At 42.4% G+C, this 27,356-nt stretch overlaps 1 protein-coding gene and 1 non-coding gene across 2 annotated transcripts; both read right to left on the minus strand.

The window, feature by feature from the left end:
* Positions 1 to 4,122: 4,122 nt before the first annotated feature.
* LOC123095225 (U2 spliceosomal RNA) lies at positions 4,123 to 4,319 on the minus strand. Its single transcript, XR_006446133.1, has one exon. It is a non-coding gene; the product is annotated as a U2 spliceosomal RNA (small nuclear RNA).
* A 982-nt stretch (positions 4,320 to 5,301) lies between these two features.
* LOC123089232 (uncharacterized) lies at positions 5,302 to 6,134 on the minus strand. The gene has a single exon (XM_044510956.1). It carries the CDS (start codon positions 6,117 to 6,119, stop codon positions 5,472 to 5,474), a length of 648 nt encoding a protein of 215 aa, XP_044366891.1. The 5' UTR covers positions 6,120 to 6,134; the 3' UTR covers positions 5,302 to 5,471.
* Positions 6,135 to 27,356: the final 21,222 nt, after the last annotated feature.

Here is a 27,356-nt window from a genome sequence, read left to right on the forward strand (position 1 = left end):
TCAATTTTCCATGCCTAGCTTGATGCATCGGGGGCGGCAGCTACCCCTGCCCCCATTGCTCATTGAACAGATCACGGCCGGGGCCTCCGTCGCCGTCCACCTCCACCGCCGCTCCACATCCCCATCCTCCTCCGCCGCCGCCGCCTCCCCGCCCATCCTCGCCGCCACACCACGGTGAGCGGTGGCAGGTTCGTCGGGCGACGGGTCACCTGGGATGCCAACCGATGGATGCGGGTCAAGTCGACCCAGGCGGCGGCGCATCTTCGGGAGAGGAGAGGGGAAGAGAAGGAGAGTCTTGATCGTCTAAAAAAAGGAGAGTCCTGGCGGCGGCTGAGGAGGTGCTCACCGGCGAGCGGGGTCCGGCGGCCTCCTGGCACGCGGGGTTGGACGGGGGCGCTTCCCGTCGGCCGCGACCGTCCTCACAATACCACCTACCCGAAAGCATCGTCGCTCCCCGCCGCCAGCCAAGGCGACGTCTCCTGCCCCTCCTACCCACGCGACGATGTCGCTCCCCGCCTCCTACCCATGTGACATCGGCACGTCGCCTGCCCCAACAGGCCAACAGCACCCACCCCGTCGTCCTCCTCCTCCTTAGTGCCGCCCTCTCGCCCACCCACAACGCCTTGCCTTGCAGCGCCTCCTGGCACACGCACGGTCCACACTGGAGCATGCCGCCCCTCGCTGCCGGTGACAGCACCCCTCATGTTCTTCCTTTTGGGTCTACTTTCTCTCTCACACATATACGTGTATCTGCACTGATTCCCTATAGGAAGAGGACAAGTTGTTGGATCTGAGCACCTGTGGGAGGAGCATAAGCATAAGGAGGAATCGATTAGACAAGAATTCTTTTTTTTTATTCGTATTTCTATGTCTGCATGATGACATTAGTTAACTCGTAATAGTAAGTAAGTGGCATACATCACTGATGAAACAGTTGTTTTTTTCCTATTTAGCAAGGAATTTGTGATATGTTCCTCATAATCAATGTTATGCCAGAAACTTTTACACAACTCAAGCCTCTACCAGTAATTGTAAATTAGTCATGACACCCAGTCTAGCACCTGTCGTGTTGTTTGATTTGTCTCTCTATATATATGTTCCCAAGAGTGGTCATACTTTTATATGACGATTTCCAACATATGATTGCACTGAAAGTTAATTTGATATTTCATTAATTTATCCAATTTTGGTTGTATAAATATAATTTTTAATTTGGCATCCCATTCCATGCCAAGAATCAAATCACAAGCTCAATTTGTTCCTTTGTAACGGGGTTCAGTAGCTTCCCTCTCCTGAATTAGTCTTATTGTAATTTCATGGTTATGCAATTATCAATCTTCTCTTATTCATTTCACGTGTCCATAGTTAGCCAGGCAACTGAAGGCGAATCATGTATTTTAGCACAGGTTCGATGTGGCGGTTGTTAAACTTATTCCAACTGTGAAGAATGGTAGTTGTTGCCGGATGAATTTTTGGTCTCGCACCTCCTTATTTCTGGTCTTGCACCATGGACAGCCTGAACAGCGCAGACGCGTGCTTCTCCTGAGGAGGGCCATGCGACATGCCGGCATCAGGCGAGACCCCGGCCAGGCCGGCAGACATAGCCAGGTAAGACCAACTAAGTGCTAGATATTGCCGTGAGAAATTTTGGTGGATAGGATTTTAATAAAGTAGCAGTGTAGGTCGAGATGACTCAGAGATTTGTATGCAAAATGTGTAGACAGAATATGATACATTTACATTGACAGGTCTAGGCACGGATGGAGAGATTTATGATTTTAATTGATTAAGCTTAATACTTCTGCTCACTCATTATTACTCTGTATTCATCAAAATCTATTTATTTTGTACTATATAATATGGTAGCATGTTTGATGAACACAAACATAGACGACCATGGTCCTAGCTGATAGCACTTGCTTACTTAAAAAGTTTGCATACTTTTCTCTAATTATATGAGAGTTTCTTACCAACTGTTGAGCCTACCAGCTTTATATCTATGTCTCTAAAGCCACTTCTTAACTTCAGGTGGGTACTTTGTGGTAGAGTATACCTCCATAATTCTCCATCTAAGATACTAAAGTTTATTGATGATGCTTTGTTTCAAGATATGCGGTACAAGGGATTTGAGGCGGATTGAGGAAGGAGCTGGAGCAGGTGGAGGATTGAGGAAGGAGCTGGAGCAGAGACGGATTAGAGGTGCTTAAGGGCATGTTTTTAGACTAGCCTGATTAAGTACATGTTCATATGGAAGGGAATTTAAGTGCATGTTTTTGGATTGCAGGATGGAAGGGAACTTAAGTGCATGTTTTTGGATTGTAGATGGACTAAGTTCCTGTTTAAAAATGGTGACTGCGTTTAGAGCTGCCATTGGTGCTTGGTCAGACATGGTGTCTTTGTAACTACACTAAGTTCCCTGGTTCCTGCATAAAAATGTTAGCACGATGACATTTCTAAACATGATCTAGAAGCCCTCCAACCAGATCAAGCTCGGTACATTATAATAAAAAAATGACAAGGTAGTTAGAACTTCAGAATTCTATACAGGGTATATATTTGGTTGTACCATATTTAGCTGAACTAAAGTAGATGCTCTAACTGTGTTCATGTGATTTTGAACAGGTCCATGGAGATAAGGCCTAATGTGCACCCAAGGTTCAGAGGTGATCCAGGTTTCCAAGAAGGTTAGAAGGTTAGTTGCTTGTGCAATTCAGTTCAAAGGTAGCTTGTTGCTGGAAGGAGTGGAACTCAAGAAAACATAATAGGTTGGAGATTATCGGCTTCCTGTCAGAAATGGAGTTGAGCCAAGCTTTTTGTTCTTTTACTCTGTCTTTTCTTCTCAGAGAGGTTAATTTTCTATGCACACCTGTGTACAAACCTGCCCCTGCAGGTTAGTGATCGGAGGCTATGTCGTAAATTGTAATGCTACTCCTTCAGAATAGAGTTAGCTCCTTCGATTGCCGAAAGAGGCCTGGTGTTATGATTTTACTTCAGAATATTGGTTCTATGTCATTAATATTTTTATGTGCGATATTTGTTTTGTATTTTAGTAGTCGGTCAGGTGTGAGGTATGTTTATCTGTAACACATAATTGACTACCAGAAATTTAAGAATACCTTATCAAGGCCATTTGCAGGTTTATAAAAGCATTTGGTTAGCAACCTCATATTATATAGTACTCCCTCTGTCGCAAAATAATGACTCAACTTTGTACTAAGTTTAGTACAAACTTAGTACAAAGTTGAGTCACTTATTTTGGGACGGAGGGAGTATATGTTGATTTAACTACTCCCTCCGTTCCTAAATATAGGTCTTTGTAGAGATTTCAACAAGTGACTACATACGGAGCAAAATGAGTGAATCTACACTCTAAAATATGGCTATATACATCTGTATGTGGTGGTCCATTTGAAATCTCTAAAAATACTTATATTTAAGAACGAAGGGAGTATATCTTTATCTTTTTTCTAAGGTTCCAGTTATCCATTGCTTAATGATATTTAGAGCAATTGTAGGATTGCATCTCGACGTACTGAACACATTGCAAGGTTGCTTTTCAATCATAACTAGATTTCTGATTCTTTTACAGCCTACTAGAACACAGAATATATTAAACAATATATCATATGATCACAATGATGTCTCATTTTTGGAAAAACAACTTGTGACATAACAACATTGTGTATTAATCAATTCATATATTGGTGCTCAACATTTAACGTGCGTTGCATGTGCAAGTATATTTAATAATGAATATAATGGTATTGATTTGTTATTGATATTTTTGTCAAAGTTTAAAAAACCGGAGGGAGTATATTATTGTCGACCAAAGTTGTCTCGTATACCAACTGGATTTCGAAATGTGTGACTAGAGGCCAATCATATCCAACCAGGCAGGTTAGTCCCAAACATTTGAGTTAGAGAATACTAGTACAGGAGAAGCATCCATCAAAGACCAGTCGAATCATAAACGAAAATCAGGTCTGATGAAGAAATTTTCGGCCTGATAAGCAGTAATTCGATTAGGCCGGAAGAGCAGTAGTAAACTTCAGAAATGCAATTCAGTTCTGAAGAGAAATCAGAATTCTTCAAGCCTACAGAAAAGTTTTTTCCTTGCTTTGGTTGGGGCGCGCCAGGCCCAGCCTGCAGTGCAACGGCTGGGCGACACACTAAGGCCCCAGTAGCAAGCTACTATGGTGGGCCCTCCCCCATAAAAAATAAATTTAATATCATTGTGGGCACATGACCCACATATCAGATATTAAACTGATAAGAACAGATACTACACTTGATCTTAGCCAAAAGGCCGAGAAAGGTATGCTCCTTCCGGCTGGCCTGGGTCTGGTTATATAGCACGTCGCCTCCTTCCGCTCTGGCTCCGCGAGGTGGGACTAAACTAGAGCGCTGCGCAGCAGAGCAGCTCTATGTTCCGTTCGTTGTTTTGAGCTTGGGCCGAAGTTGAGTTAAGGCCCAGCATAGATGGGCTTTTGATTCCCATAATACGGCCTGACAGTGGAACTAGTACTATTTTTTGCATGTAAGTGCAACTACTAGTTCTCAAAAAGGAAAAAAAGACAGTGCAACTACTACAAATTCTCTTTTGTTTTCACGCTTACTTTTTTTGTTCTCAAAAAGAAAAGGAAAACTGCACACGTCTTCCTGTTTTTGAGAAAAATTATCCAGACAACTTGAAAAATGTACTATTTCCCTGCAGCTCGGCTGAACATCTAGGTCGAACAGTGCAAACTTTTATCAACTTTAAATCATCCTCTGTTACGTTACAAACCCTTGGAATTGTGTATGAAACGATATGCATTATTGCGTCATCTATATAGCTGGCCTGGAAGTAGCGCTGCATTTTGTTTTGTCTCGTTAGGCACCCACCAATGGTGCTGGGTTTATAAAACTCGGCATGTCGCTGTCCGTGGTCGGCAGCGCGACGATGGTTCCATCGCCAAGATCATGGCGACGAAATGGTCAAGCTGTTCGACGTGTTATTGCCATCATTTTTTTCAGACTCCAGAGAGTGATATATATCATGGTGGCGCGGCTTCTGAGCAAGCTAGCAATTGACATGTTCTTGCCGGACCGAGTGAAAAGTGACCAGTACAAGTAAGCGCGTTGTGACATGCTGTTCTCCTCGCCTACTAAACTAAGCACGCGCACACGTACATGCAGACGTGTTGGAGATGATATGAAAAATAACAGGAGATCACAAGCTCAAGAGTGAATGAATGTTCAGACGGACGTGCGCGCCAGCAACTAGAAGGACAGCTGCGGTGCATCGAGATTCACTAGCGATGAATAGATATATATATATATATATTTCTATAATTTATAGTATTTCCCATTTCACTGTCGTAACTTATAACAGATGATCTGAACATTATGAACATTAGCATCAGGAAAAGAAGAAGAAGAAAAATAAAAGAATGGGCCGACTGAAGAAGAATGTGATGAGATGATCGTCTTCAGGCGTCCTGGGAGTAGAAGTCGATGATGTCCTTGAGGTCGGGCTGGAGGAGGGAGACGGCGGAGCGATCGTGGCAGCCGGCGAGCCAGAGGATGTGCTCGAAGAGGATGGCGTCGACGTCCACGAAGAGGGCCTTGCTCCTGCGCTCCTCCTTCCGCGCCGCCGTCTCCAGGAGCACCCGGAACGGGTAGGTGTCGAGCACCAGCTGGTCCACGGCGAAAACCCGCCGCTCCTTGCCGACCACCACCGTCACCGTCGCCGCCGGGGGCGGGCCGGCCTCGTGGTCGCCGTCCAGGGAGTGGTAGCCGAGGCGGTGGGCGGAGGAGGTCGACGGCCGCCGGAGGAAGACGCAGCAGCCGGCCATGGAGGAGATAGCGCTTCCTTCCCTCGGTGCTCTGGTTCTTGGACTCCTCTGCTGCTTTGGACGCGTTGGTCTTGGGTGTGGGAGTGGGTTCCGTGGGGAGGGCGCGGCGAGGTGGTTTATACTAGGAGACGGGATCGTGGGCGGGTCGAGCCGTTGGAGGTTGGAGCTGGCTGTCTCGGGGTAGCCGTTGGACCGGGCCAGGCAGCGGAGGACAGGGGGTGACGGAAAGCGACAGACGGGGGCCGCGTCCCGGACCCGCTCCCCTGTCCGCCACTCGTCCATGTTTTTGTATCCTTCTTCTTTTTTCCAACTTTCCATTGATTTCGTCTCTGACTTGGCTCCGCCGGCTGGAGAGCTCACCATAATAACTCGTCAAGCAGTTGTCGAGACGTGTAGGTTGTAGAGACACGCGGTGTTTGCACTGGGACGGACATGGACACGGGCACGAGTGCACGACGATGCCGAGCGCGTGGCTCTGGGTTGGGACGATTGGGACGTGCCCAGTTGCGCGTTGCGTCGCCATCGCGCGCGCCGGAGCACCCGGCGCGGATAACGCGGCTTTAGGGCAGGAGAGACGCGGTAGAGGCAAAATCGAACATTTTAAAAAGTTTTAGGGCAGGACAGAGAGGCGGTTTTAGGGCATCAGAAATTTTCTGTCGCAGCAAATGATGTAAAATAGGGTATCAGAAAAAGTTGTCCTCCTCCACCCATCACAGCCGTCGTCGCCCCGAGCGCGCCCCCGAGCTTCTGCCGCGGACCACCCTCATTCGACGGCGTGGTCCGAGTTCTCCTTGACAACCGCGACCATGTCTAGGGTGTGTGCCAAGTCCCAATACTCTCTGTAAACGATACCCGTAAGCCCGGACTCCCTCAGCTGCCCCAAGTTCGTCCGCCTCTGTCCGCGCTCAAATTCCTCGCCATCTTGCTGCCTTGACGCCGAGCTCGCTTACATCTTTCTTAAGAGCCCCGCCATGGCCTCCACCGAGCTGGCTGCCACCTTCTCTCTCTTTTTCACTATATTTTATTTCTCCCACACACAAAAAGAGCCCCACTATGGCCATCACCGAGCGACTTCTTGGCCAACGTCGCTACACACCTTGCGGTTCATGTCCACATGACCCCGCGCATTGTCCCCATCCTCCGCGCATGATTAATTGGGCAAAAACCACTCCAAGACAACAACTCGCCATAGTTTTCGTCACTTCTGCCCGTCAGTTGTCCGGCCAAATTCGATGGGCACAACGACCTCCGACCATTCCCCTTCTTACCTGACTCTCCTGTGAGCACCCCAACAACATCGGTCACCGCCTTGACGAGGCTCTCAAACCCCTGCAACCTCCCTGTGTCGCGAGCTCCAACAACGCCCCAAAGCAAACTTGAGGAGAGGGAAAACAAGAGAGATGGTGGATGGCCTCGAGTGACATTACAACGTGGGGGAGAGGGAGGACCAGAGTGCAGCGATGATACGTCTCCAACGCATTTATAATTTTTAATTGTTCCATGTTGTTACATTATCAATCTTGGATGTTTTATATTCATTTACTAGCAACTTTATATCATTTTTGGGACTAACCTATTGACATAGTGTCCAATGCCAGTTGTTGTTTTCTGCTTGTTTTTTACTTTGTAAAATATCAATACCAAACAAATTCCAAATGCAACAAAACCTTTTGGAATTTTTTTCTGGACAAGGAACACCCAGGGAGCCAAAGGAGCTCACGGGAGGAGGCCCGTAGGACCCACTAGGCACCAAGGCGCGCTGATGGGTAGTGGAGCCTACGGGAAGCTTCTCCGTCAACCTCCACCTCTATGAATACTCTAAAATCTCCAAAACCCTAGTGGAGTCGACGAAATACAGTTCCAGCCGCCGCAAGTTCCAGAACCACGAGATCCAATCTAGAGCCCTTCTTCGGCACTTTGCCGGATGGGGCAACAATCACAGAGGGGTTCTTCATCATCCTTGTTGCCCCTCCAATGATGCATGAGTTGTTTACCACAGACCTACGGGGCCGTAGCTAGTAGCTAGATGGCTTCTTCTCTCTTTTTGATCTTCAATACAATGTTCTCCTCGATGTTCTTGGAGATCTATTTGATGTAACTTCTTTTTGCGGTGTGTTTGTTGGGATTCCGATGAATTGTGGGTTTATGACCAGTTACATCCATGAATATTATTTGAGTCTTTGTTGAACTCTTTTATGCATGATTGTTATAGCCTCGTATTTCTTCTCCAAAATTTTGGTTTGGTTTGGCCAACTAGATTAATTTTTCTTGCCATGGGAAGATGTGCTTTGTGATGGGTTTGATCTTGCGATGCTCAATCTCAGTGGCAGAAAGATACATGACATGCATGTATCATTGCTATTAAGGATAAAAAGATGGGATTTACTCCTACATGAATATATCTTGTCTACAGCATGTCATCGTTCTTACTGCATCACTCCATTTTCCCATGAACTTAATACACTATATGCATGCTGGATAGCGGTCGGTGTGTGGAGTAATAGTAGTAGATGCAGACAGGAGTCGGTCTACTAGTCTTGGACGTGATGCATATATACATGATCATTGCCTTGGATATCATCATGATTATTCGTTTTTCTATCAATTGCCCAATAGTAATTTGTTTACCGATCGTATGCTATTTTCTCGTGAGAAGCCTCTAGTGAAAACTACACCCCCAGGTCTATTTCCTATCATATTAAAACAAAAAGTACCTTGCTGCACTTTTTCTTTCTTTATTTTATTTTTGTTCTATTAGATATATTTATCAAATCTCATACAATTTAATCTATCTCAATACTGAGGAGGGATTGACAACCCTCTTACGAGTTGGGTTGCAAGTATTTGTTGTTTGTGTGCAGGTGTTGTTTACATAGTGATGTTTGGTTGTCCTACTGGATTGATAACCTTGGTTTCATAACTGAGGGAAATACTTACCTTTGTTATGTTGCATCATCATCTCCTCTTCCGGGAAATACCAACACAGATACAAGCCATAAGGAAGAATTTCTGGCGCCGTTGCCTGGGAGACATCATCAATATCTATCAAGTACCTACGCATAAAACTTTCATCTCCTTGCAATTATTTTATTTGCTATTTGCCTCTCATTTTCATCTTCCCCACTTCTAAAACGATTTTACAAAAACACAAAAATATTTTCCATTTGCCTTTTTGTTCATTTGCTATCTTTGCTTGTGTGCCATAAGCCTTCTATTTGCTTGCATCTTCGCTTGCTAAAAATCTATTGACATGGATCCTCATCTACTGGCTAATATTTTCAAAAGATCCAATTATGATGAACCAATTGCTAGTGAATTGAGTGCACTTGATTATCTCTATGAAGTTTTGCTTGAAAACCATGAATTGCAAAATTGTGATGAAGTGTTGAAAGAAGAAATTTATAAAGTGATTCATGATAGCTCCTTCAATTAAAAGCATGATTGCAATAATGTCATTATAAATTCTATTAATGTCAATTGAGCTAATAATATGCAAAACTACAAGCTTGGGGATGATGATTTTGTTATATCCACTACTTATTGCAATGATCATGATTGGGGTGTAATGTTTCTTATGATCTTCATAATTTATTTAATCCTCATGATGAATATGATATTGATAATAATGTTTGCAATAATATTGAAAGTAGGTTTGGAAGAGTGTCAACTTTAGGACATAAGAATCCCACATACTCGGAGAGTGTTCAACCTTATGAAAATTTTGATAAAAGTGGGTTTGGAGAGGTCATGACTTTAGTTGATGTTAACCCCACTATCTCGAAAGATTATAAGAATTTTATGCATGTGGATCATGAAGAGAAAATTTTATATGATAGTAATATTGTTCAATTTGATTACGATCCTACATGTAATTATTATGAGAGAGGAACATATTGTTGTAGAAAATTTCATGTTACTAAATTACCTCTCGTTATGTTGAGATCGTCAATGTTTTATTCTCCTACCTTGCATATGCTAGATATTTCTTGTCTTTATAATTTGTTTGCTTATGAAATATGTTGGCGTTCTGGAAACCAGGGTACCCAGACTTGCTTGCCTGCGGCCCATGGCGTCGCTCCATCGATGACCTCGTATGGCCCATCTACAACATCGCCAAGACAAGACCATCGCGCGGGGCCAAACCTCGTGATGGAAACGACGCCAAGACATCCTAAGGGAGCGGCCTCCCTAGGCTGCTCCTGAGGAGCGGCGATTCCTATGCAAGTGCCCAACCTCATGAGGTTGCGGTGGCGCAAACCATGACGACCAAGGCCAGGCGGGCGCCAGCGGGCGTAGAGAAGACAGTTTCCTCTTCGGTACTAAGGAGGCAAGCGCAGGCATGGGTTCTCGAAGAATCATGCAAAGGTTTCCACTCCAGTGGACCGAGACAAAGACCGCCATGACGGATGTCATCGCTGAGCCCACTGCGGTGTCATGACCATAAGCTTTGCAGGAGAAGACCACCTTTTGTCAGGATAAGATGTACTACTTGTCCCCTTTCAAATTGGCCACTGTGGGATCCCTTCCCACCTACATTTTGGGGGAAGAGGACCTAGGCCACTATAAGTATAGGTTAGCCACCACCATAGAAGGGGATTCGATCGGCATCCAGATCACCCGAACCCCACGACTCACCAGAGCAGACCTCGCGAGGTTGCTCATCCCTTGTACTTGTTCATCCTCAGCCCCTCGCAAGGCTAATCCACCACAAAGCAGGAGTAGGGTCTTACACCGCAAGGTGGAAGGAATCTGGGTAAACTGCCGTGTCCATCTCTTTTCGTGTTCATCGAGCTAGGCCGTGGGGCGACGGGTCGGTTGGCTGGAGAGGTTGAGTTCTGTTGGGAAACGTAGCATGCAATTTCAAAAGATTTCCTACGGTCACGCAAGATCTATCTAGGAGATGCATAGCAACGAGAGGGGCAGAGTGTCTCCATGTACCCTCATTGACCGAAAGCGGAAGCGTTTGCTTAACGCGGTTGATGTAGTCGAATGTCTTCTCGTTCCGACCGATCGAGTACCAAACGTACGACACCTCCGAGTTTAGCACACGTTCAGCGCGATGACGTCTCTTGAGCTCTTGATCCAACAGAGGGTTGAGGAAGTAGATGAGTTTCGTCAGCACGACGGTATGGTGACGGTGATGGTTATGTGATCCGCGCAGGGCTTCGCCTAAGCACCGCGAGAATATGACCGGAGGCGTAAACTGTGGAGGGAGGCGCCGCACACAGCTTGAACAATTGATGTGTGTTCTAGGGGAGCCCCCTCCTCCTGTATATAAAGGAGGGAGGGAGAGGAGGCCGTCCCTAGGCGCACCCCAAGTAGGAGTCCTACTTGGGGTCCTAGTAGGATTCGCCCCCCTTCCTTTTACCGGAGGGGGAAAGGGGAAAGGAGAGTGAGAGGGAGAAGGAAAGGGGGGCGCCGCCCCCTCCCCTTGTCCAATTCGGACTCCTCCCTGGTAGGGGGCACGCCACCCCTTTGTGGGCTGGTGTGCCTCCCTCCTATGGGCTATATCTTTCCCCGGGGGGTCCCGGTAACCCCTCCGGTACTCCGATATGTACCCGATACATTCCGAAATACTTCCGGTGTCCGAATACTACCTTCCAATATATCAATCTTTACCCCTCGAACATTTCGAGACTCCTCGCCATGTGCGTGATCTCATCCGGGACTCCGAACAACCTTCGATCACCAAAACACATAACTCATATAATGCATATCAACATCAAAAGTTAAGCGTCCGAACCCTACAGGTTCGAGAACTATGTAGACATGACCGAGACACCTCTGCAGTCAATAACCAATAGCGGAACCTGGATGCTCATATTGGTTCCCACATATTCTACAAAGATCTTTATCGGTCGAACCGCTATGTCAACATACGTTATTCCCTTTGTCATCGGTATGTTACTTGCCTGAGATTCGGTCGTCGGTATCTTCATACCTAGTTCAATCTCGTTACCGGCAAGTTTCTTTAATCGTTTTGTAATGCATCATCTGATAACTAACTCATTAGTCACATTGTTGGCAAGGCTTCTTATGATGTGCATTACCGAGAGGGCCCAGAGATACCTCTCTGATACTCAGAGTGATAAATCCTAATCTCGATCTATGCCAACCCAACAAACACCTTCAGAGATATCTGTAGAGCATCTTTATAATCACCCAGTTACGTTGTGACGTTTGATATCACACAAGGCATTCCTCCGGTATCTGGGAGTTGCATAATCTCATAGTCGGAGGAATATGTATTTGACATGAAGAAAGTAGTTGCAATAAAACTGAACGATCATAATGCTAAGCTAACGAATGGGTCTTGTCCATCACATCATTCTCCTAATGACGTGACCCCATTCATCAAATGACAACACATGTCTATGGTTAGGAAACTTAACCATCTTTGATTAACGAGCTAGTCAAGTAGAGGCATACTAGGGAAATGGTGTTTTGTCTATGTATCCACACATGTATCAAGTTTTCGGTTAATACAATTCTAGAATGAGTAATAAACATTTATCATGATATGAGGAAATATAAAATAACAACGTTATTATTGCCTCTAGGGCATATTTCCTTCAGTCTCCCACTTGCACTAGAGTCAATAATCTAGTTCACATCACCATGTGATTTATCACCAATAGTTCACATCTATATGTGATTAACGCCCATAGTTCACAGCGCCATGTGACCAACACCCAAAGGGTTTACTAGAGTCAATAATCTAGTTCACATCACTATGTGATTAACACCCAAAGAGTACTAAGGTGTGATCATGTTTTGCTTGTGAGAGAAGTTTAGTCAACGGGTCTGCCACATTCAGAGCCGTATGTATTTTGCAAATTTTCTATGTCTACAATGCTCTGCATGGAGCTACTCTAGCTAATTGCTCCAACTTTCAATATGTATCTAGATTGAGACTCAGAGTCATCCGGATCGCTGTAAAAGCTTGCATCGACGCAACTCTTTACGACAAACTCTTTATCACCTCCATAACCGAGAAATATTTCCTTAGTACTCTTAGCTAACTAAGGATAACTTTGACCGTTGTCCAGTGATCCACTCCTGGATCACTATCGTACCCCTTTGCCAAACTCATGATAAGGTATACAATAGGTCTGGTACATAGCATAGCATACTTTCTAGAATCTATGGCTGAGGCATAGGGAATGACTTTCATTCTCTTTCTATTTTCTGCTGTGGTCGGGTTTTGAGTCTTACTCAACTTTACACCTTGCAACACAAGCAAGAACTCCTTCTCTGACTGTTCCATTTTGAACTACTTCAAAATCTTGTCAAGGTTGTACTCATTGAAAATGTTATCAAGCATCTTGATCTATCTCTATAGATCTTGATGCCCAATATGTAAGTAGCTTCACCGAGGTTTTTCATTGAAAAATTCTTATTCAGTATCCTTTCATGCTATCCAGAAATTCTATATCATTTCCAATCAACAATATGTCATCCACATATAATATCAGAAATGCTACAGAGCTCCCACTCACTTTCTTGTACATACAGGCTTCAATGTAAGTCTGTATAAAATTATATGATTTGATCACCTCATCAAAGCGTATATTCCAACTCCGAGATGCTTGCACCAGACCATTGATGGATCGCTGGAGCTTGCACACTTTGTTAGCACCTTTAGGATTGACAAAACCTTCTGGTTGCATCATATAGACCTCTTCTTTAAGAAATCCAATAAGGAATGCAGTTTTGACATCCATTTGGCAGATTTCATAATCATAAAATGCGCCAATTGCTAACATGATTCGGAAAGACTTAAGCATCACTACGGGTGAGAAAGTCTCATTGTAGTCAACTCCTTGAACTTGTCGAAAACCTTTTGTGACAAGTTGAGCTTTATAGAGAGTAACATTACCATCAACGCCAGTCTTATTCTTGAAGATCAATTTATTCTCTATGGGTTGCCGATCATCGGACAAATCCATCAAAGTACACACTTTGTTCTCATACATGGATCTTATCTCAGATTTCATGGCCTCAAGCCATTTATCAGAACCTGGGCTCATCATAGCTTCTTCATAATTCTTAAGTTCGTCATGGTCAAGTAAAATGACTTCCAGAACAGGATTACCGTACCACTCTGGTGCAAATCGTGCTCTGGTTGACCTATGCTACGGCTTGAGCTTGTGTTGGTTTTCGTTGAAGAGGAAAGGGTGATGCAGCAGAGTAGCGTAAGTATTTCCCTCAGTTTTTGAGAACCAAGGTATCAATCCAGTAGGAGGCTCCTCAAAAGTCCCACGCACCTACACAAACAAACAAAGAACTCGCAACCACCACAATAAAGGGGTTGTCAATCCCTTCATGGCCACTTGCGAAAGTGAGATCTAATAGAGATAGTATGATAAGATAAATATATTTTTGGTATTTTATAGTATAGATGCAAAAAGTAAAGATGCAAATAAAAGTAGATTGGAAGCAAATATGATAAGAGATAGACCCGGGGCCATAGGTTTCACTAGAGGCTTCTCTCGAGATAGCATAAGTATTATGGTGGGTGAACAAATTACTGTTGAGAAATTGATAGAAAAGCGAATAATTATGAGATTATCTAGGCATGATCATGTATATAGGCATCATGTCCGCGACAAGTAGACCGACTCCTGCCTGCATCTACTACTATTACTCCACACATCGACCGACTCCTGCCTGCATCTAGAGTATTAAGTTCACAAGAATAGAGTAACTCATTAAGCAAGATGACATGATGTAGATGGATAAACTCATGCAATATGATATAAACCCCATCTTTTTATCCTCGATGGCAACAATACAATACGTGCCTTGCAACCCTTTCTGTCACTGGGTAAGAACGCCACAAGATTGAACCCAAAGCTAAGCACTTCTCCCATGGCAAGAAAGATCAATCTAGTAGGCCAAACCAAACTGATAATTCGAAGAGACTTGCAAAGATAACTCAATCATACATAAAAGAATTCAGAGAAGATTCAAATATTATTCATAGATAAACTTGATCATAAACCCACAATTCATCGAATCTCGACAAACACACCGCAAAAAGAGATTACATCGAATAGATCTCCACAAGAGAGGGGGAGAACATTGTATTGAGATCCAAAAAGAGAGAAGAAGCCATCTAGCTAATAACTATGGACCCGTAGGTCTATGGTAAACTACTCACAACTCACCGGAAGGGCTATGGTGTTGATGTAGAAGCCCTCCATGGTCGATTCCCCCTCCGACAGAACACCCGTGAAGGCTTCAAGATGGGATCTCACGGATACAGAAGGTTACGGCTGTCGAAATTGTGTTTCGGGTGCTTCCTGGATGTTTTTGGGGTACGTAGGCTTATATAGGAGGAAGAAGTACGTCGGTGGCCGCCCGATGGGCCCACGAGACAAGGGGCGCACCCTATAGGGGGGCGCCCTCCTATCTCGTGGCCACCTCGACTGCTTCTTGACTTGCACTCCAAGTCCTCTAGATCACGTTCGTTCCAAAAATCATGCCTCCGAAGGTTTCATTCCGTTTGGACTCCGTTTGATATTCCTTTTCTTCGAAATACTGAAATAGGCAATAAAACAGCAATACGGGCTGGACCTCCGGTTAGTAGGTTAGTCCCAAAAATGATATAAATGTGTAAAATAAAGCCCATAAACATCCAAAAGGGGTAATATAATAGCATGGAACAATCAAAAATTATAGATACGTTGGAGACGTATCAAGCACCCCCAAGCTTAATTCCTGCTCGTCCTCGAGTAGGTAAATGATAAAAAGAGAATTTTTGATGTGGAATGCTACCTAGCATAAGTCTCAATGTAATTTTCTTTAATGTGGCATGAATGTTCTGATCCAAATGATTCAAGATAAAAGCTTATAAAACATAAAAATAATAATGCTTCAAAGCATAGTAACAAATAATCATGTCCTATCAAAATAACATAGCCAAAGAAAGCTTATCCCTACAAAATCATATAGTTAGGCCATGCTTCATTTTCATTACACAAAATACTCCCATCATGTACAACCCCGATGATGAGCCGAGCAATTGTTACATACTTTTTAACGCGCTTTAGCTTTTTCAACTCTTACGCAAGACATGAGCGCAAGCCATGGACATAGCACCATGGTGGTAAATGGTGGTGGTTGTAAGGACAAAAAGGGAGAAGATAATCTCACATCAACTAGGCGTATTAACGGGCTATGGAGATGCCCATCAATAGATATCAATGTGAGTGAGTAGGGATTGCCATGCAACAGATGCACTAGAGCTATAAATATATGAAAGCTCAACAAAAAGAAACTAAGTGGGTGTGCATCCAACTTGCTTGCTCACGAAGACCTAGGGCATTTTGAGGAAGCCCATCATTGGAATATACAAGCCAAGTTCTATAATGAAAAATTCCCACTAGTATATGAAAGTGACAATATATGAGACTCTCTATCATGAAGATCATGGTGCTACTTTGAAGCACAAGTGTGGAAAAAGAGATAGTAGCATTGTCCCTTCTCTCTTTTTCTCTCATTTTATTTTTTCTTCTTTTTCTTTCTCTTTTTTTTCCTTTTTTTTCTTTGGCCTTTCTTTTTCTTTTTCTTTTTGGCCTTTCTCTTTTTTTTCTTTTTTCTTTGGCCTTCCTTTTTTTCTCTTTCTTTTTTTTCTTTTTGTAAAGTCCGAAGTCTCATGCCGACTTGTGGGGGAATCATAGTCTTCATCATCCTTTCCTCACCGAGACAATGCTCTAATAATGAAGATGATCACGCTTTTATGGATTTACAACTCAAAGCTAGAACAAGATAGGACTCTATATGAATGCCCCCGGCGGTGTACCGGGATATGCAATGAATCAAGAGCGACATGTATGAAAATTATGAAGGTGCCCTTGCCACAAATACGATGTCAACTACATGATCATGCAAAGAGCAATATGACAATGATGAAACGTGTCATAATAAACGGAACGGTGGAAAGTTGCATGGCAATATATCTCGGAATGGCTATGGAAATGCCATAATAGGTAGGTATGGTGGCTGTTTCGAGGAAGGTAAATAATGGGTTCAATACCGGCGAAAGTTGCGCGGTAATAAGAAAGGCTAGCAAAGTGGATGGATGAGTGTGCGTATATCCATGGACTCACATTCGTCATAAAGAACTCATATACTTATTGCAAAAGTCTACTTAGCCCTCGAAGCAAAGTACTACTACGCATGCCCCAAGAGGGATAGATTGGTAGGAAAAGACCATCGCTCGTCCCCGATTGCCACTCATAAGGAAGACAATCAAAAGAGCACCTCATGCAACAAATTTTTCACACAACTTTTACCATACGTGCATGCTACGGGACTTGCCAAATTCAACAAAAGTATTTCTCAATTTCATAATTATCCACTAGCATGACCCTAACATTACTACCTTTATATCTCAAAACAATTATCAAGCAACAAATTGATCATAGCATCCAATTCAATTTCTATGATAGTTTTTATTATACCCAACTTGGATGCTCATCATTCTAGGACCAAATTTGTAACCAAAGCAAATACCATGCTGTTCTAGAAGACTCTCAAAATAATATAAGTGAAGCAAGAGAGACTAGTAATTTCTATAAAATCAAACCACCGCCGTGCTCTAAAAGATATAAGTGAAGCACATAGAGTATTCTAGCAAATTCTAATCAAGTAGGCTTCTCCCAAAAGGTGTGTACTGCAAGGATGATTGTGGTAAACTAAAAAGAAAAGACTAATATAATACACGACGCTCCAAGCAAAATACATATCATGTGGCAAATAAAAATATAGCTCCAAGTAAAGTTACCAATGAACGAAGACGAAAGAGGGGATGCCTTCCCGGGGCATCCCCAAACTTAGTCTTTTGGCTATCCTTGAATATCTTGGGGTGCCTTGGGCATCCCCAAGCTTAGGCTCTTGCCACTCCTTATTCCATAGTCCATAAAAGATTTACCCAAAACTTGAAAACTTCACAACACAAAACTCAACAGGAAATCTTATAAGCTCCGTTAGTGAAAGAAAACAAAACCACCACATAAGGTACTGTAATGAACTCATTCTTTATTTATTTTGGTGTTAAAGCTACTGTATTCCAACTTCTCTATGGTTTATAAACTATTTACTAGCCATAGATGCATCAAAATAAGCAAACAACACACGAAAAACAGAATCTGTCACAAACAGAATAGTCTGTAGCAATCTGTAACTAATGCAAACTTCTAGAACTCTAAAAACTCCTAACAAAATAGGAAGTACTGGAAAATTTGTTTATTGATTAGCAGCAAAAAGAATCAATGCAAAAGCACGTTTCTGTGATTTATTGAATTGTTTCTCGTGAGTGCAAAGTTTCTGTTTTTCAGCAGAATCAAATCAACTATCATCATAGTTTATCCTATAGGTTCTACTTGGCACAAACACTAATTAAAAGAGAAAAACACATCTAAACAGAAAGTAGATGCAAGATTTATTACTAAACAGGAACAAAAACAAAGAACATAAAGAAAAATTGGGTTGCCTCCCAAGTAGCGCTATCGTTTAACGCCCCTAGCTAGGCATAAAAGCGAAGATAGATCTAAGTAGTGCCATCTTTGGCACTTGATTCATAAGTAGCTCGCATGATAGATTCATAAGGTAATTTGACTTTCTTTCTTGGAAAGTGCTCCATGCCTTTCTTTAATGGAAATTGGAATCTAATATTCCCTTCCTTCATATCAATAACCGTGCCAATCGTTCTAAGGAAATGTCTACCAAGAATAATAGGGCAAGAAAGATTGCAATCTATATCAAGAACGATAAAATCTACGGGCACCAAATTTCTATTTGCAACAATGAGAACATCATTGATCCTTCCCATTGGCTTTTTATTGGTGGAATCCTCAAGGTGCAAATTTAAAGAGCAATCATCAAGATCATGGAAACCTAGAATATCACATAAAGTTTTCGGAATCGTGGAAACACTAGCACCCAAATCACACAAAGCAAAACACTCATGATCGTTAATTATAATCTTTATAGTAGGTTCCCACTCATCATTAAGTTTTCTAGGTATAGAAACTTCCAAATTGAGTTTTTCATCATTAGATTGCAACAAGGCATCAACAATATGTTTGGTAAAAGCTTTATTTTGACTATAAGCATGAGGAGAATTAACAACGGATTGCAACAAGGAAATACAACCTTTTAAAGAACAATTATCATAATCAAATTCCTTGAAGTCCGAGATAGTGGGTTCAATACTATTTAAAGTTGTGACCTCTCCAATCCCACTTTTACCAAATTTAGCATCAAGATCTAAAAATTCCGAATTTTTGGACACCTTCTAGGTAAAGTTGACTCATCATCAGTCCCATAATTATCAAGATTCATATTACAAAACATAGATCTAATAGGAGACGCATCAATAACTTTAAGATCCTCATCATTATTTTCATGGAAACTAGAAGAACACGCTTTTATAAAGCTATCTTTTTTAGCACGCAATCTAGCGGTTCTTTCCTTACACTCATCAATGGAAATTCTCATTACTTTGACAGACTCATTGATATCATGCTTAGGAGAAGAAGATCTAATTTTAAGAGAATCAACATTAAGCGAAAGTCTATCAACGTTCCTAGCCAAATCATCAATTTTGAGCAATTTTTCTTCAAGCAAAGAATTAAAATTATTTTGAGAGATAATAAATTCTTTCACACTATTCTCAAAATTATTAAAATTACCATAAGAATTATTGTAGGAATTTCCATAATTATTAGAGGAATTGCTAGGGAACGGTCTAGAATTAAAATTTCCTCTATAAGCATTGTTTCCGAAACTATTCCTACCAACAAAATTCACATCCATAGATTCATTATTATTCTCAATCAAAGTAGAAAAAGGCATATCATTGGGATCAAGAGGAGTATTTTTAGTAGCAAACAACTTCATAAGTTCATCCATCTTTCCACTCAAAACATTGATTTCTTCTACAGCATGCACTTTTTTACTAGAAGATCTTTCGGTGTGACATTGTGAATAATTAGCCATAATATTATCAAGAAGTTTTGTAGAATCTCCTAACGTGATTTCCATAAACATGCCTCCCGCGGCCGAATTTAAGAGATTTCTAGAAGCAAAGTTCAAAACTGGCATAAATTTTTTGTATGATCATCCATAAATTCAAACCATGAGTAGGGCAATTGCGAATGATCGATTTAATTATTTCCCAAGATTGGGAAACATGCTCATGATCAAGTTGTTTAAAATTCATAATATCGTTCCTAAGAGTGATAATCTTAGCGGGAGAAAAATACTTAGAGATAAAAGCATCCTTGCACTTGTTCCAAGAATCAATACTATTGTTAGGCAAAGACGAAAACTAAACTTTAGCACGATCTCTAAGTGAAAATGGAAATAACTTCAATTTGACAATATTGTTATCCGTATCTTCCTTCTTTTGCATATCACACAAATCAACAAAGTTGTTTAGATGAGAAGCGGCATCTTCACTAGGAAGGCCAGCGAATTGATCTTTCATAACAAGATTCAGCAAAGCAGCATTGATTTCACAAGACTCAACATCATTAAGAGGAGCAATCAGAGTACTAAGGAAATCATTATTATTGTTATTCGAGAAATCACACAATTTTGTATTGTCTTGCGCCATGGCAACAAGTAATCCAACACACAAGCAAACAGAAAAGGCAAGCGGAAAGAGAGAAGGAGATTAAGAAAGAGAGGGCGAATAAAACGGCAAAGGTGAAGTGGGGGAGAGGAAAACGAGAGGCAAATGGAAAATAATGTAAATGCGAGGGAGATGAGTTTGTGATGGGTACTTGGTATGTCTTGACTTGAGCAAAGACCTCCCTGGCAACGGCGCCAGAAATCCTTCTTGCTATGTCTTGAGCTTGCGTTGGTTTTCCTTGAAGAGGAAAGGGTGATGCAACAGAGTAGCGTAAGTATTTCCCTCAGTTTTTGAGAACCAAGGTATCAATCCAGTAGGAGGCTCCTCAAAAGTCCCACGCACCTACACAAACAAACAAAGAACTCGCAACCAACGCAATAAAGGGGTTGTCAATCCCTTCACGGCCACTTGCGAAAGTGAGATCTAATAGAGATAGTATGATAAGATAAATATATTTTTGGTATTTTATAATATAGATGCAAAAAGTAAAGATGCAAATAAAAGTAGATTGGAAGCAAATATGATAAGAGATAGACCCGGGGGCCATTGGTTTCACTAGAGGCTTCTCTTGAGATAGCATAAGTATTACGGTGGGTGAACAAATTACTGTCGAGCAATTGATAGAAAATCGAATAATTATGAGATTATCTAGGCATGATCATGTATATAGGCATCACGTCCGCAACAAGTAGACCGACTCCTGCCTGCATCTACTACTATTACTCCACACATCGACCGACTCCTGCCTGCATCTAGAGTATTAAGTTCACAAGAACAGAGTAACGCATTAAGCAAGATGACATGATGTAGAGGGATAAACTCATGCAATATGATATAAACCCCATCTTTTTATCCTCGATGGCAACAATACAATATGTGCCTTGCAACCCTTTCTGTAACTGGCTAAGGACACTGCAAGATTGAACCCGAAGCTAAGCACTTCTCCCATGGCAAGAAAGATCAATCTAGTAGGCCAAACCAAACTGATAATTCGAAGAGACTTGCAAAGATAACTCAATCATACATAAAAGAATTCAGAGAAGATTCAAATATTATTCATAGATAAACTTGATCATAAACCCACAATTCATTGCATCTCAACAAACACACCGCAAAAAGAGATTACATCGAATAGATCTCCACAAGAGAGGGGGAGAACATTGTATTGAGATCCAAAAAGAGAGAAGAAGCCATCTAGCTAACAACTATGGACCCGTAGGTCTGTGGTAAACTACTCACAACTCATCGGAAGGGCTATGGCGTTGATGTAGAAGCCCTCCGTGGTCGATTCCCCCTCCGGCAGAACACCGACGAAGGCTCCAAGATGGGATCTCGCGGATAAAGAAGGTTACGGCTGTGGAAATTGTGTTTCGGGTGCTCCCTGGATGTTTTCGGGGTACGTAGGCTTATATAGGAGGAAGAAGTACGTCGGTGGCCGCCCGAGGGGCCCACGAGACAGGGGGCGCGCCCTACAGGGGGGGGGGCTCCTATCTCGTGGCCGCCTCGGCTGCTTCTTAACTTGCACTCCAAGTCCTCTGGATCACATTCGTTCCAAAAATCACGCCTCCGAAGGTTTCATTCCGTTTGGACTCCGTTTGATATTCCTTTTCTTTGAAATACTGAAATAGGCAATAAAACAGCAATACGGGCTGGGCCTCCGGTTAGTAGGTTAGTCCCAAAAATGATATAAATGTGTAAAATAAAGCCCATAAACATCCAAAAGGGGTAATATAATAGCATGGAACAATCAAAAATTATAGATACATTGGAGACGTATCAACCTACGAGGTTCTATAGCAACTTGATCTGAAGTTTCGTGATCATTATCATTAGCTTCCTCTCCAGTTGGTGTAGGCATCACGGGAACGGATTTCTCGGATGAGCTACTTTCCAAACTGAGAGAAGGTACAATTACCTCATCAAGTTCTACTTTGCTCCCACTCACTTCTTTCAAGAGAAACTCCTTCTCTATAAAGGTTCCATTCTTGGCAACAAAGATCTTGCCTTCAGATCTGTGGTAGAAGGTGTAGCCAATTGTTTCCTTAGGGTATCCTATGAAGACACACTTCTCCGATTTGGGTTCGAGCTTATCAGGCTGAAGCCTTTTGACATAAGCATCGCATCCCCAAACTTTAAGAAATGACAACTTAGGTTTATTGCCAAACCATAGTTCATACGGTGTCGTCTCAACGGATTTTGAAGGTGCCCTGTTTAACGTGAATGCAGCTGTCTCTAATGCATAACCCCAAAACGATAGTGGTAAATCGGTAAGAGACATCATAGAACGCACCATATCTAATAAAGTGCGGTTACGACATTCGGCCACACCATTACGCTGTGGTGTTCCAGGTGGCGTGAGTTGTGAAACTATTCTGCATTGTTTTAAATGAAGGCTAAACTCGTAACTCAAATACTCACCTCCACGATCAGATCATAGAAGCTTTATTATCTGTTATGATGATTCTCCACTTCACTCTGAAATTCTTTGAACTTTTCAAATGTTTCAGACTTGTGTTTCATTAAGTAGATATACCCATATCTTCTCAAATCATCTGGGAAGGTCAGAAAATAATGATACCCACCATGAGCCTCAACACTCATCAGACCGCATACATCGGTATGTATTATTTCCAATAAGTCATTTCCTCGTTCCATTGTTCCGGAGAACAGAGTTTTAGTCATCTTGCCCATGAGGCATGGTTCGCAAGTTTCAAATGATTCATAATCAAGTGATTCCAAAAGTCCACCCGCATGGAGTTTCTTCATGCGCTTTACACCAATATGACCTAAATGGTAGTGCCATAAATATGTTGCACTATCATTATCAACTTTGCATCTTCTGGCATCAATATTATGAATATGTGTATCACTACAATCGAGATTCAGTAAACCATTTACATTGTGTGTATGACCATAGAAGGTTTTATTCATTTAAAAAGAATAACAATTATTCTCTAACTTAAATGAATAACCTTATTTCAATAAACATGATCTAATCATATTCATGCTCAATGCAACCACCAAATAACATTTATCTTGGTTCAACACTAATCCTGAAGGTAGAGGGAGTGTGCGATGGTGATCATACCAACCTTGGAATCATTTCCAACACACATCGTCACCTCGCGTTTAACTAGTCTCTGCAACTCCTGTTTCGAGTTACTAATCTTAGCAACTGAACAAGCATCAAATACGCAGGGGCTACTACGGTCACTAGTAAGGTACACATCAATAACATGTATATAAAATATACCTGTGTTCACTTTGCCATCCTTCTTATCCGCCAAATATTTGGGGTAGTTCCGCTTCCAGTGCCCATTTCCTTTGCAGTAGAAGCACTCAGTTTCAGGCTTAGGTCCAACTTTGGACTTCTTCACGGGAGTGACAACTTTCTTGCCATTCTTCTTGAAGTTCCATTTCTTTCCCTTTGCCCTTTTTCTTGAAACTAGTGGTTTTGTTAACCATCAACACTTGATGCTCTTTCCTGATTTCTACCTTCGCCGATTTTAGCATCGCGAAAAGCACGGGAATCCTTTTTGTTATCCCTTGCACATTATAGTTCATCACAAAGTTCTAGTAGCTTGGTGATAGTGACTAGATAACTTTGTCAATCACTATCTTATCTGGAAGATTAACTCCCACTTGATTCAAGCGATGGTAGTGCCCAGACATTCTAAGCACATGCTCACTAGCTGAGCTATTCTCCTCCATCTTGTAGGCAAAGTACTTGTCAGAGGTCTCATACCTCTCGATACGGGCATGAGTCTGAAATACCAATTTCAGCTCTTGGAACATCTCATATGCTCCCTAGCGTTCAAAGCGTCTTTGAAGCCCCGATTCTAAGCCGTAAATCATGGTGCACTAAACTATCAAGTAGTCATCATATCAAGCTTGCCAAACGTTCATAACGTCTGCATCTGCTCCCGCAATAGGTCTGTCACCTAGCGGTGCATTAAGGACACAATTCTTTTGTGCAGCAATGAGGATAATCCTCAAATCACAGACCTAGTCCGTATCATTGCTACTATCATCTTTCAACTTAGTTTTCTCTAGGAGCATACAAAAAAACATACAGGAGCTACATCATGAGCTATTGATCTAAAACATAATTTGCAAATACTATCAGGACTAAGTTCATGATAAATTAAATTTCAATTAATCAAGTTACTTAAGATCTCCCACTTAGATAGACATCCCTCAAGTCATCTAAATGATACGTGATCCAAATCAACAAAACCATGTCCGATCATCACGTGAAATGGAGTAGTCATCAATGGTGAACATCTCTATGTTGATCATACCTACTATATGATTCACGTTCGACCTATCGGTCTCCAATGTTCCGAGGCCATGTCTGTACATGCTAGGCTCGTCAAGTTTAACCCGAGTATTCCGCATGTGCAAAACTGGCTTGCACCCGTTGTATTTGAACGTAGAGCTTATCACACCCAATCATCACATGGTTTCTCATCATGAAGAACTTTCGCAATGGTGCATACTCGGGGAGAACACTTTATACCTTGAAATTTAGTTAAGGGATCATATTATAATGCTACCGCCGTACTAAGCAAAATAAGATGCATAAAGATAAACATCACATGCAATCAAAATATGTGACATGATATGGCCATCATCATCTTGTGCTTTCGATCTCCATCACCAAAGCAACGTCATGATCTCCATTGTCAGTGGCTTGACACCTTGATCTCCATCGTTGTGTCGTGGTCGTCTCACCCACTATTGCTTCTACGACTATCGCTACCACTTACTGATAAAGTAAAGCAATTACATGGCGTTTGTATTTCATACAATAAAGTGACAACCATAAAGCTCCTGCTAGTTGCCGATAACTTTTACAAAACATGATCATCTCATACAACAACGTATATCACATCATGTCTTGACCATATCACATCACAACAAGCCCTGCAAAAACAAGTTAGACGTCCTCTACTTTGTTGTTGTAAGTTTTACGTGGCTGCTACGGGCTTCTAGTAAGAACCGTTCTTACCTACGGCACAAAACCACAACGATGATTTATCAAGTTTGCATGTTTAACCTTCAACAAGGACCGACCGCAGTCAAATTCGATTAAACTAAAGTTGGAGAAACAGACACCCGACATCCACCTTTACGCATAACTAGTTGCATGTCAGTCGGTGGAACCGGTCTCATGAACGTGGTCATGTAAGGTTGGTCTGGGCCGCTTCATCCAACAATACCGCCGAATCAAAATAAGAAATTGGTGGTAAGCAGTATGACGATCACCGCCCACAACTCTTTGTGTTCTACTCGTGCATATCATCTACGCATAAACCTGGCTCGGATGCCACTGTTGGGAAATGTAGCATGCAATTTCAAAAAAAAAATCCTACGCTCATGCAAGATCTATCTAGGAGATGCATAGCAACGAGAGGGGGAGGGTGTGTCCACATACCCTCGTAGACCGAAAGCGGAAGTGTTTGCTTAACGCGATTGATGTAGTTGAACGTCTTCTCGTTTCGACCGACCGAGTAACGAACATACGACACCTCCGAGTTCAGCACACGTTCAGCTCAATGACGTCTCTCGAGATCTTGATCCAGCAGAGGGTTGAGGAAGTAGATGAGTTTTGTCATCACAACGGCATTGTGACGGTGATGGTGATGTGATCCGCGTAGGGCTTCGCCTAAACACTGCGAGAATATGATCGGAGGCATAAATTGTGGAGGGTGCGCCACACACGGCTTGGAACAATTGATGTGTGTTCTAGGAGCGCCCCCTGTATATAAAGGAGGGAGGGAGAGGAGGCTGGCTCTAGGCGTGCCCCAAGTAGGAGGACTCCTACTTGGGGTCCTAGTAGGATTCGCCCCCCTTCCTTTTATCGGAGGTGGAAAGTGGGAAGGAGAGGAAGAGGGAGAAGGAAAGGGGAGCGCCGCCCCCTCCCCTTGTCCAATTAGGACTCCTCAATGGTAGGGGGCGTGCCACCCCTTTGTGGGCTGGTGTGCCTCCCTCCTATGGCCCATATCTTTCCCCAGAGGGGTTCCGGTAACCCCTCCGATACTCCAATATGTACCCGATACATTCTGGAACACTTCCGGTGTCCGAATACTACCTTCCAATATATCAATCTTTACCTCTCGACCATTTCGAGACTCCTTGCCATGTACGTGATCTCATCCGGGACTCTGAACAACCTTCGGTCACCAAAACACATAACTCATATAATGCATATCGTCGTCGAACATTAAATGTGCGGACCCTACGGGTTCGAGAACTATGTAGACATGACCGAGACACCTCTCCGGTCAATAACCAATAGAGGAACCTAGATGCTCATATTGGTTCCCACATATTCTACGAAGATCTTTATCGATCGAACCGCTATGTCATCATACGTTACTCCCTTTGTCATCAATATGTGACTTGCCCGAGATTCGATCGTCGGTATCATCATACCTAGTTTAATCTCGTTACCGGCAAGTCTCTTTACTCGTTCCGTAATGCATCATCCCGCAACTAACTCATTAGTCACATTGCTTGCAAGGCTTCTTATGATGTGCATTACCGAGAGGGCCCAAAGATACCTCTCTGATACTCAGAGTGATAAATTCTAATTTTGATCTATGCCAACCCAACAAACACCTTCAGAGATATCTGTAGAGCATCTTTATAATCACCCAGTTACGTTGTGACATTTGATAGCACACAAGGCATTCCTCCGGTATTTGGGAGTTGCATAATCTCATAGTCGGAGGAATATGTATTTGACATGAAGAAAGTAGTAGCAATAAAACTGAACGATCATAATGCTAAGCTAACGAATGGGTCTTGTCCATCACATCATTCTCCTAATGATGTGAACTCATTCATCAAATGACAACACATGTCTATGG

Source organism: Triticum aestivum, chromosome 4B, assembly GCF_018294505.1.
Source record: "Triticum aestivum cultivar Chinese Spring chromosome 4B, IWGSC CS RefSeq v2.1, whole genome shotgun sequence".
Lineage (NCBI taxonomy): Eukaryota > Viridiplantae > Streptophyta > Magnoliopsida > Poales > Poaceae > Triticum > Triticum aestivum.

Excerpts from the sequence above, each read along its gene's own strand:
- LOC123089232 (XM_044510956.1), bottom strand. The coding sequence starts at position 6,119 with ATGGACGAGTGGCGGACAGGGGAGCGGGTCCGGGACGCGGCCCCCGTC.